This window comes from Solanum verrucosum, unplaced genomic scaffold, assembly GCF_900185275.1.
Source record: "Solanum verrucosum unplaced genomic scaffold, falcon-dt-bn FXZP01000253.1, whole genome shotgun sequence".
Classification (NCBI taxonomy): domain Eukaryota; kingdom Viridiplantae; phylum Streptophyta; class Magnoliopsida; order Solanales; family Solanaceae; genus Solanum; species Solanum verrucosum.
Genome location: NW_026019984.1, coordinates 543,297 through 555,816, shown reverse-complemented (window position 1 = coordinate 555,816; position 12,520 = coordinate 543,297). Strand labels below are relative to the sequence as shown.

The 12,520-nt window shown below is 31.2% G+C and overlaps 1 protein-coding gene across 1 annotated transcript; it reads right to left on the bottom strand.

Annotated features, from left to right (window-relative positions):
* Nucleotides 1-835: 835 nt before the first annotated feature.
* On the bottom strand, nt 836-5,344 carry LOC125818418 (auxin response factor 18-like). The gene is made up of 5 exons (XM_049497938.1): nt 5,003-5,344; nt 3,060-4,205; nt 1,442-2,328; nt 1,247-1,309; nt 836-1,096 (listed from the first exon to the last, which is right to left on the bottom strand). The coding sequence occupies exons 2-5, from the start codon at nt 4,125-4,127 to the stop codon at nt 1,015-1,017; spliced, it is 2,100 nt and encodes a 699-aa protein (XP_049353895.1). The 5' UTR covers nt 4,128-4,205; nt 5,003-5,344; the 3' UTR covers nt 836-1,014.
* Between the last annotated feature and the right edge of the window lie 7,176 nt (nt 5,345-12,520).

The following is a 12,520-nucleotide window of genomic DNA, read 5'->3' as shown; positions in this document are numbered from 1 at the left end:
AGTATTATAAAGTGTAAACCTTATACTTAGTTATCCATATGCTGAAAATCTTACCAAACAAAGGATTAAGTAATATCATGTATGATATATGGATTAGATTCTCTAATACATCTTATCAAGTCTGTAATTTCACTAAGTAAAATCTGAGGAAGGCAGGATATACACATGAATTATCTCTATTTTTCATGAAATAAAGAGATTATTTTCAATAGATCCTGATATTAGTTGAAGTCAAACCTTTTTGATAAAAAAAAAAAGGAAAAAAAAGAAGATAAAGAGGAACAAATTTCACATTAATATAATTTGACAAAACATTTGAAGGAGACAAAAGTGGGTGAGAAATGAATGTTCCTTTCCATTTTCTACAACAGGTGTTTACTTTATTTGCTTATCCTAGACCATTCATTTTATTTCCCCACATAGTTTCTGGTCATTTTTCCCAATTTCAGATCGACCATTAAAATAGAGAATTAAATATTGACATGCCCAAAGTACCATGGACAATGAAATATCAGAATGTTAATATTAAAATGCAAACAAGTCACATAAATGTAAAAATATGATCAAAAGTTGCTCTGAGTTTCCCTATTTGAAACATTTAACATTTAGTTCTTGTTTCTAGATGAGATGATTATACAATTCAACAATACAATTGTAAAGAACATGCACAATAGGCAATCGTGATTGGGTGGGGGGCGGGGGGAGCACGAGTAAATGACGAACATGTCCATGTCAAAAACATAAATGCACCAGCTCACATGTTCATGTCCTTTCAGATTAAAAACACCAACAAACACGACAGCACCACAGCCTTGGCGCTGTCTGTCGCAGTAGGAACTGTTAAAGAAAGCACATTGAATGTTTCCAACGTAAAGAGTAACTCAAAATATCCATACAGAAACAAACACAATGTTTCACTTACAGTGTCCTTAGCACTAGCAGTGAAGCAGTGGCTGCGAGAAAAAACAAACGAGAAAGGTACTTATAAACACAGGCTATCAAATGCCGATGATTCTATGCAAAGATGCTAAGAGGTCCTGCCTGGTTTGAAGAATCTAGACCACGTTCAGCAGTTGCGAGACCAGTTATCCATTTCCTGATATACAAGGTTGCAAGAAATCAAAAAGTGGCAAATACGGAACATTTACTTTGAAAATTATCATACTTTCCAGTTAAAGGACTTAGCTATCATTAGTATGATATGATATGAAGTCGCCTTTCAAGGGAGAGTATGATTAACAATTACCTTTTAATATTGCTGCTTGAGTTCATCAGAATTGTCAATCTTTTTGCACTCTTAACAAATTCACTGCAAAACAAATCCGAGAGAATGATTCATTAAATTTCAAATAAACAATGTGTGCTCACGCACGTACGTACACACTGCCTTTTTCACTGGAAAAATCATCAAAAGCAGAAGGTACTGGAAAAAACAAGGCACCTGAATGGTTCATCTCCGGTGTGTTTAACAGCACCTGTTGCATCATGATAGAGCACACGGGTCAGCATATCTGGTCTTTCTAGTCCAAACATGTTTGCAAGTCTTCTGTACAGTTCTTCATATGATCCCATAACTGACAGATCAAGTGTACGGCCAACATCCTCTGACTCGAGGAATACTTTGCAGTGACCAGTATCGAGTACACCAAGTTCAGCTGCATGATAACCTCGATTCCAGAAAAATGTCGCACTTGATAGATTGTCTTGAATGCTGCCTTTCTGCTCAGGAGGATGTTTTTCGTTGATCAGTTGTATCCTGCCTAAGTCCTTCCCTGTTTGGACAACTTGCGGAGCAGTGACAGAACATCCATTAGAGATTTGTTGCTCAGTCAGAATTGGCTGACCGAAGAGTAAGAACCGAGGTGTATTCACACTATCATTTTTCTCCAATGTCTTACTTGAAGTACCCATGGTAAGCAAACAAGAGATGTTATCATTTCTGTCATTTTGGTACCTATTGATGACATTAGGAAGTTGTGAGTTGGCTGCAACACGCTGGAAACTTGGTGGTAACAGTCCGGACGGTAAGTTGTTGCTAAGGTGAAGATCCAATAAAGGTACTCCAAATTGAGCATGCCTGGCTCCCTGTATGCCTGCAGTGATGTTGTCAGATAAACAACAGAAAGGACTGCTGGACCTGAGGGGGTTGCCTGAAAAAAATGGTAACTGAAATTGGCTGTCAAGAGAGAAATCTGGTGGTAGACGCAGCTTTTTTCTTGGCGGTGAGAAGGGCGAGGGGTGTATGACTGGCATATTTGAGACCAATTCGACAAGCCATGGGCTGACATGTTTAACGTTCTGCAATAAATCAGGTTCATCCCATGCCACCTGCAGTACATCATGGAGAAAAGTTTTACCACACTTAACTTAGACTAAACGATAAGCAAAGCCGCAACTGCATATTGCATTTTGAAATCTTGAGGACATCAATGTAGTTGTATGGCAACGTAATGAAAAAACAAATGTAACAGCTATTTCATGTCATAGTTTGCCAATGAAATACCCAAGTAATTTTTCTGAAGTTACCAATATATGATACAAGATGACGAGAACATCTCTTGGACAGATCCCTAAAACTTATAACCCTTATTCCCAAGAAAACAATGATGGACAGAGAAAGAAAGCAACACCTTGAGAATTATAGAGAATCGAGAAATGTGATGCGGACAATTTATAGAATGACCTTGCAATAGAAGGGAATGTGTTATCTACACTTAATAATCATGAAAAAGGAAACAACAGATCTTCCTGGCATCAGGCTGATTACGAGTTATATGAGCTTAACCAGAACATGACATAAATCCTAAACATACAGAGAAAAGCTCTAAGAAAGTTGAACAGTGCCACTGCAGTGCAACAATGAAATCTCGCAACACCTTAGAAATACAGGAAGTAGGTTGAAATAATATTGGAGGACTATTAACTCGCTATAAGATATTCACTAATCAACTAAAGAGCCGATACAGAGAATATCAGAACAATGGCCAGGTAATTGACATTTTAATGGACAACAACACAAACTCTGGCACCAAATAGGAAGCTGAAAATAGCTGCATTACCTGAAGAAGCCGCCATGGCGAATTGGGCCAGCGGATGGGATCAGCAAGCTGAATGGAGGATATAGTTCCCATGAACCAACTGATTCGAGAAGAATCCTCGGTTTCAAAAGCCATTTTGAACCTCATCCCTGAGCACCATTGAGTCCTCATTGCAGTATTCACTGAAGACGCCCTAACACAAAATTCTGGTGTGTTTGCACGGGGATAATAAACAACTTCAAAAGGCTGTCCACTAGCAGCAAGATATGCAGCTTCCACAACTGATTCAGGCCTCACCCTTACCTTTCCCCTTACGCTCCCAGTAGGAGAACTCAAATTTCCATTCTTGCTCATCTCTTCCCTCAAAAACGCAGAAAATCCACCATAATTTCCTGCACCAGAGTTCCATCCAGAAGGGGCTTCAGGCCCACCAATACCACCTCGTTTTGCCCTACGAATTCCCACATAAAGTTCACCATTTTCTCCCCTCAAAAACACAATGGAATCTCCAGCAACAAGTTTCTTCTGATTCACAAAACTACTCCAACCAGTCGTTAACAAATGCCTCCTGGGAGTACCCCTATAAATGTGCCTAAACTTCCAAGTTTCACCATGAACATCTTTGGCTGTCACGGTCTGCACAGGTGGGTCAGCTGTGTAATCCAACCTAGGAAATATGGTCTCTGCACAGTATCTTGGCACAGAGAATCCACCACCATTATTTGCATCCGATTGAGTCAATGTCTTGGCAAACGAATTGGGTTTTTCAGTTGTTCCTGACTCATTACTACCCAAAATGTCATCATCATCATCAAAGTCATTTCCCTTGTTCCCAACTGGGACAACCCTAATCTTAGCATAAACCTCGTCCGTTTCAAGGTCCGCTAAGAACTTCACAGCAGCTACCCTGCATAGAATCAGAGCAGGACTTCTTGGTAGTGCAGAGAAATCCACATTCATTAGAGTATGCTCAGCATGCCCTTGTGGAAAATAGTAGACTTTGGAGTTAACCGGAGGGATTTGCACCATTCCTCCTGCACAGGCGTGCCATAGCTGTGAATCTACACACTTCTCCAAAACCTCCTTCATTTCGCTAATCCAACAGTTTTTCTCCTTCTCCTTATTTGAAAACAATTACAGAACAGCAATTCCGGAAAAGCTTAAAAGCTGTGTAACCACAAATAAAGCAAATTTCAGAAATAAATTCAAAGCAAAAAGATACAAAAATGAGAAAACACGTACAGAAACCAATAAATTTAGACAAGATATTCAAGTAGAAGGTACAAAAAATTAGAAAATAACTACAGAAAGTCAAAAACCAATAAAATTTCAACAACAATTTCACGCAGCAGAGTAAATCTATTTTGCTCACACTCTCCAAAATTGTTGACAGATTTTCCAAATATACACTATTTTTGAAGCATCAGACACGCATCCGTTGACATTTTTGAAGAGTCTACAGAACAGTGGAGAAAACTACTCTCAACAAGTTCAATTAAAAGGTCCAGAAATGAGGAAAAAAAGGACAGAAACCAGAAATTTCAACCAAAAAATCCTAGTGAAAGGTCCAGAGAAAGAGAAAAATAAATACAGAAACAAATACTGAACTGAATAAACACACACATTTACAGGCAAGAAATATGGATCTGATGAAATTACTAACGATTTTGAAAATGAAAATGAAAATTTCCAGTAATGAAAACAGAAATTAAAGCCTCAAAAATCGAAAAATAATATATGACTCTACAGAGTCATCATCAATGCTCTCCTCTTCAATCAAATCCTAAAACCGAAAGCAGCAACTTCTGACTTCCATCTTTCTACTTTTATCAATCAATCAATATCGGTTGAAAAAAAAACTTCCGATTACAGGCTTTGCAGCTTCAAAAACTCTTCACACATTTACAGAGAGAATACTGTGTATGTAAATATAAATGCATTAAAGAGAATGTCAATATCCGTACAGTTTCTACTCCGATCGAAGCTGAAACGAGACGATTCACGCAAAACAACACCGGAAACTTGGATCGTAGTAAGTAAATGACGAAAACAACATCCTCTACGAGATCAGTAAATGTAGTCGCCGGCCGGCCGGCGTTATTAGTTGACGGAATATACACTACTTACTTCTCACAATCCCGCAGTCAAATCTCACTCCGTTTTCACTCCTTTTACTCATCAATCACCGTTGCCGTCGCCGTCGCCGGTGCCGTTTTGCTTCGCGACAAAAGAAAAAAAATGTGAACTTCACTACTAGAAGACGTAGTACTTATTATGCTGCTAAGTATAGCAAGTTAAAATTTAAGATGAGACACGAGAAGAAACGACATGGTTTTCGGTATAACCAATTTTCGATATATAGTGGTAAAGTTATCTCCGTGTAATTTATAATTTATAGCTTACGAATTTGAATGTAAAATTTAGGGAAAATGATCTGAAAAATATTTCAACTTTGACCGAAATTGTTGTTACGATACCAAACTTTATGAATGACCTTTTACCCATTAATTATTTAATAGTGTATTTTAAACATACGATATTAAATAGTCTAGGGGTAATAGGTCCTCATAAAAGTTTGGTATCGTAACAACAAATTCGGCCAAAGTTGAGTATTTTCCAGACTATTATCCCTAAAATTTACCTAGAATAATTGGATTACTAAGATGCAATTCTTTTTCAAACACGATATATATGTGTTGGAGTTGTTTGATTGGTGAAATAAGAAATAATAAGTTTCAAACTAGACATGAATTAGTTTGGGTTGATTCTATAAATGCACGGGATGTTTTATAAAAGAACAATAATTTTGAGACAAATATATTAGTTATTCCACATTTGATTTGATTATAGATATTACTTAATCAAATGTTTGGTAATGTGAAATGAAATAAATATGTATATTTTATGAGACTATTTTATCTTTTATATATATATATATATATATATTATCATCATTTATTATAAATATTGAAATAAGTTAATCTCAAAATTAACTAATATCTCAAATTAAATATGAAAAAGGATATTTCAAAAACTATTATTTCTATCACACGTATTGATAGTTGAATTAGATATTTCTATAAAATAACCTTGTTTATTTATCCTATAAGGTCAACTTAACAACCCCTTAATATGAGCACTAACTATTTTCACCGTCTTGATTTTATACGACATATTTTTCTTAAAAAACTAAAAAAGAGATGCATTTTTCTTATTAAGCATATACTCCGTCTAAAAAAGAGATGCATTTTTGTGTCTAGTTAAATTACGTTACGTAAATTTAAACGGAGAGAGTAATAATATTTATAGTTGATAAAATATCGTATAGAAAACGCGAGAAATAAGGGACACAGTCTTTTTACTGAAAGTGGACTTCTCGTAAGAACAGTTAAACTGACTTTGGACAAATTTAACCCTGGTTAAAAAAAAGCAAGGACAGTAAAAGTAAATGACATAAAAATAACAGTTTTCACTTTGTCAGTATTTACTCAGTACAAATTGCATCATGTTAGTGATTAAAGATGATTGTAAGAAACAGTAATATATATATATATACTCCTATTACTTACTCCGTCTTAATTTATTTGATTTTTAAAAAAAAAATTGATATTTAAACAAGTCTTCTTTCTATCGTCGTAAAGCTTGAATTATAAATTATTGTAATAAATGGTACTTTTTACATGGTTTTAAATATATAAATTTTATTTTAAAAAATTAAAATATTTCATGTTTGAATTTACGTTATTTGACTCTCATAATTTGAATAGTGTTACACAAATTGAGATAGAAAGACTAGAAAATATTGCTTATTTGCAAGTTTTACGTTTCAACTAACGATTTCTGTTTTCTACGTAAACTATGAGTTTTGAGGTGTGGTTTAAGATTGTGATAATTCAAATAAAAGAAAAAAAATAACTAATAGTTAAATTATGAAATTCGTATAATAGCTTAGTTGTCTTTTGAATCATTAACTCTAATTATTATCTTGTTTTGAAAATGACCAACACATGATATATATCACACATGTTTAACTATTAAACATTGAAAGTATAATTTAGAAGTGATTTTCTATGAATGGAAAAAAAAAAGTCACATAAATTAATGATAAAGTATAGTTTCAAAGTCATTTTTATTTAAAATGATTAAATAAAAATTCGAACATTATGATTCAAAGTTAAGGTATTCATAATCCATTCAATTTATCGAATTCAAATTTGATATCTATCAAAAAGGATTAGGATGAGTCGAGTTCAAATCTTTCATAATCCATTCAATTTATTGGATTTCAAATATATTATCTCTCAAAAAGGCGTAAAATAATTCGGACTCCAAAGTGAGTATCGATAAATTGATAGCCTCGGGATTCGAGACGAGCGTGATACGCACGCTCTTAAAGGACGCGTGAGTAGTAGTAGTAGCATTAGCTTTTGTTCGTGGCAATATATATTGATAGGCTAAAACGTAATGCTGACATAAAAGTATTTGCCTTTTTATATGATCTGTCCTTTCAAATCCACAGTTCCAATTTAATTTTTCAAAACAAAAAAATAAATATTTTTTTCGTCTTATTTTATGTGATATATTTTAATTTAACACGGTATTTAAAAAAATGCAAAACTTTTGAAATTCATGATCTATAATAATTCTTAAATATTTATATGATTGAAAAATCATTTCATTAAGAATAAAAAGAATTATAAATTAAATTAATTCTAATTATAAAAAAGTGACTTTTTTTGGACAGACTAAAATGGAAAGAATGTCACATAAAATGTAACAAAGAAAGTAAGGATTTGCAATTGTGTTATCTTAAATGTTTCTCGTGAAAAGTTCAAATTAAAAAATTGTCAAATTAAAGAAGATACAATCTTTTTAAATAGAATAAAATCAAAAGTAAGACAATTTAAGGTAATTATACGACACTATTCAATCAAATAAGTGAAATATGAAGAGAGTGATGTATACACGTATTATATACTTATTTTTATAAATATGAAAAAATTATTTTCGATAGAATCTTGATAAATTTCAAAGGTCATAAACTTACAAAGGAGATAATGGACAAGTCATTTGAATGAAGACATGGAAAATAGAAAAAAGACATTGATTTCAGATTGCACATGAATACAAGTTACCCCACTTATTGCAAAATGACACAAAACTCTTAATTTGAGTTCATTAATTTTGTTAGAAGTTAAAAAAGTTGTATTGGGACATATGCTTTTTTTCTAAAAATTAATAATAATATAATTTTATGAGTGAAAAATGAAAATTTGATTGAAAAATTGATTAAAAATAATTTTTAAACTTGAAAAATTATCTTTTATTCTCTTGAAAAATGATCAATTTAATGATATAACCAAATGCAGTCATACAATTTTAAAGGGATTTTATACATGTTACTCCTATTTTTGAAAGAGGAGAGTCTTGCTTTGAGTAATGGATCCTATGACATACAAATATATATTTAATCGAATTTTAATACAGATAGTTAATATAGAGTTAAAAAACAGAATTTTTTAAAATAAAAAGCTACAATGAAGTACAATTATGATTTTGTAAAGTACAAAACTCTATTCTTTTTCTCTTCTTTTAATGTAATGAATCATTTCCCTCTTATTTTTTAAATGCTTGTACAATAACAACTCTGATAATTGATATATTTAAAGGTACAAAATGAACACATTTCTAAGAAAGGTGTATTTTTTGCTATCATAATAACTCACATATATGCAAGGGCAACTTATGATACAACAAAAGAAAATGACATCTCTTGGTTTAACCAACTTTAGTATTCAAAATTTATTGAATTGGTTAATTAAAAAATTGATTAACTCAAATTCTCATCGCGTCAAGTTTATTTAAAAAAACATGTTTCTGATAAAAAAAATCTATTCATTTCAGACTTTGAACTTCATACGCCTAGACAAGAATGAAATGATCTCATTTATAGATAAGACCATTAGAAATAGTTTCTATCAAAATCTATCAATTCTCAAGCTCGAACATAATACACCTACCTGAGTTAGAATGAAAGGATCTCATTTATCCCTTGCTGATAAGCTACAACTTTCCAGCTTGTTATTTTGTTTTTTTCACCTAATTTCAGTATTCATAACGAAACTCCACAAATTTGAACTTACATCGCATATAGCCTCATTATATGAGAAACATTTCTTATCAGAAGTTATTTTTACACTCAAAGTTCAAACTCAAAACGTATGATTAAGAATTTAAACATTTGATATATACATATATATTCATCTCGGTACAATTTTCGATGGTGACTTGTCAAAATATACAAAATGACAAGTGGTTGAGAGGGGAAGAAAGTAACATTGTAACAGACATACCACATCAAGCCAACAGCAAAAAGAACTTTAAGAAGCATTAAATGTGATCCCCTATTAACCCTTTTACATTTCACTAATTTTAACAAAATTTTTCTAAGTACTATACTATATTTCTCATTTGTTTTTTTTTTTATTATATAAGTATATCTTGTCACAAACAAAACCAGCTAAAGTACTATTCAATAATAGGGCTGAGCAATTGTCCTAGCCAGTTCTTTTTAAGTGGTCCTTCTCCATAAATAAATGACCTTTTCATGGTGGAACATATATATGTCCTAGAGTTTTATGACCTAACACCAACCATGTTAATTATTAGAGCCACATTCAAAAGTTCATATACAAAAAATATCTAGAAATGAGATTTCACGGTCGAATAAAAAAATAATTTTTTCAGATCTTTTATGTGTTAAATGGAGATCTCTTATTAAATGTTTAGTGTAATTTAATTGATGAGATCTGAAGAGAATAGAGTGTACATATATGAATCTTAATTCTTATCTCTATCTCATAAAGATAGAGATATTGTTTTTGTTTTATATAACACTAATTTCTTCTAAGACTAAATTCATCTTTATAATTTATGAAAATGTATAATTTTATCATTCGTTTAGAAGTTTGGTTCATTTATGTCGTCCTAGTTATAATTCTAGCTCGAAATTACCCTTAATTACTATTCTTTTATTTTTAATTAGATATTTTTGTTTTGAGTCTCTGTGAGTACGAAATAACCTTTATTAAGGTGTATTTTGCTCATAATATGAAACTTCTCAAGGCGAATTCAAATATAGTTGAACTTCAATATAGGTACGAAAATATCAAATGAAAAATAAATAAATTATATTTAAGCTCATATGTGAAATCGCATGTTCAAACGTTGATTCCGTCTCACGATTTTATATTATAGTATGACATTACATGGCTAAACGCCTATTAAGTATAATGTACCATGGAGGATAGGATAATGAACGGTTTTCTTGTTGAGTATTTGATTTGATGTTCCTTATCTTGTTAATTAGTGTCATCAATTGTTTTATTAGCCTCGATAGTGATTATATAATACTCCCATCGTTCAATAATAGTTGTTCACTATACTAAAAATAATTGTTCAACTATATGTGTTCTATTTAGAAATCAAGAGATAATTTATTTTTTGAGTCTATTTTATCCTTGCTATTAAATAAGTATCATTTATCATCTAACATATTTTTCAAAACATTAAATTTAATCAAATCAAATAATAATATAATAATATCACTCATATTATTTACTAAGTATTTTTTAAGGAGGGTACCAAATCAATAATAAATAATTATTATTAAATAGAAGAAGTAATACATAAATTTAAATTAATCAAACTTTTGCATATAGTATTGAATAGTAAAAGACAAAAAGACGAGAAAAAGATAAAGCTAACTGGCAGTTTATAGAAAGTAAAGGATAAAGCTCAGCAGCAATGTAACAGCATCAATGTCATCTTGTGACAAAGTGTTCGATATTTAATTTGGAGCTCGATTAATTTAGATTTATTATCTAAAAAAATAATTTTAAAAAGTATAATACTTAAATTTAAGATTTGTAAATAAGGATGAAGAAGTAATTACTATTACGTATTTGTACCGCAACCTTTGATGGTCCTCATTACATTAGCCAATGTGGTACTTACCCCTTATTTTCATTGATAATTTTTTATTTATTTTTGGTATATAAGTTGAAGATTGTTTCTTAATTTTTTTTACGATAATATGACGTGTAAAAACTTAAAATTGTTAAAAAAAAAGAAGAAGACGTTTATCTAAACGAATTAATAAGAAAAGTAAGGTAAATGAATTGAAATAGAAGAAATAACGAAAGAATTCTCCATTTCATAAAAAAAGATTATTACTTCCTCCATTCTCAAAATAATGCGTCATCTTGATTTTTCAAGATAAAAATTAATATATTTTTTCAATTATACTCTTATAACCATCTTCTTACATCAAAGGATGGGATATGGGTTGCTTCCCTCTTAATCAGAGGTTTCAAGTTCGAATTTTGAGTATGAAAATATTTTTTATTAGGAACGCTTCCTCCATATGAAACTCTACGCACGCAAATGCGAAATAGTCAGAAAAATCTTCTTAACAATATTAAATAGAAATAGTATAGTAAACTACATATTATATTTTATTAATTTCTTAATGAATTTAATTTTTATTAAAATGACATTTATTTTAAAACAAAAAAAATATAGTCTAAAATTTAAATTTAGATGTTTTAACTTTTTATTTTCTTGAAACAAAAGATGTGAGTTATTAGAGTATGGACCAGGTGGATTATTGGACTAGGCCCATTGCAGAGGACTCAAAATGGTGCCAATAATTTTGTAGACTTTTCTGTGAAAAAGATCACATGGCATTTACAGAGCAAATAGTAGTAGTAATAAACAAAAGGGGACCAAACAACATTTAATAAATGCACAACTAGCCAAAGGTGTACCAATGACATTCTTGTTTCGCTGTTCGAGTCAGCTTCCGCACACCTAAACTAATTTTATGAGGAGTGTGCTGTATTTTTTCAAATGTTGAGTAGTTTTGATTACTAAGACTTTTTGACAAATGATAAAAATCGTTTCATATCCTACGTGTTAGGTTTGATGGTAATATGACGCCTTGTACTTGTTTCTCATTTATATTAGTAGTTTTCTGTTTGAGATTTATGTTGTTGTCGATTTGTTTCTTTTATCATATGTTATATTATGCTTCCTTTGGTACTTGTTATATCTCTTTTCTTATGTATATTCTTTGATATACATCATCTGAATTGGGAGTAAACAATCTCTTATCTCTATGAGATAGTGATATAATTTGCATACATTTCACTTTCAACAAATTCACAATGTGAAACTACACTGAATATTGTTATTTGTAAAATCATTTAATATTTTGGCCTTCTTTGAAAATTAGACAATATATCTTATTATTCTATTATGAATCCCCTTCATTGATCATTGAAGACACCATGCACATTATTAATGATTTATTTAGTCATTACAACATGGCTTAGTAGGTAATGGACATACCATGTGTCAAGTGTATTCAAATAATCTTTATCAATTATTTAGATTATAAATACTTGTATAAAAGAATTCAT

Coding starts and splice junctions, on each gene's coding strand:
- LOC125818418 (XM_049497938.1), bottom strand. CDS start 4,127: ATGAAGGAGGTTTTGGAGAAGTGTGTAGATTCACAGCTATGGCACGCC. Junction 1,310..1,441: donor ACCGGAGATGAACCATTCAG/GTGCCTTGTTTT, acceptor TTTGTTTTGCAG/TGAATTTGTTAAGAGTGCAA. Junction 1,097..1,246: donor TCAAGCAGCAATATTAAAAG/GTAATTGTTAAT, acceptor CTTGTATATCAG/GAAATGGATAACTGGTCTCG.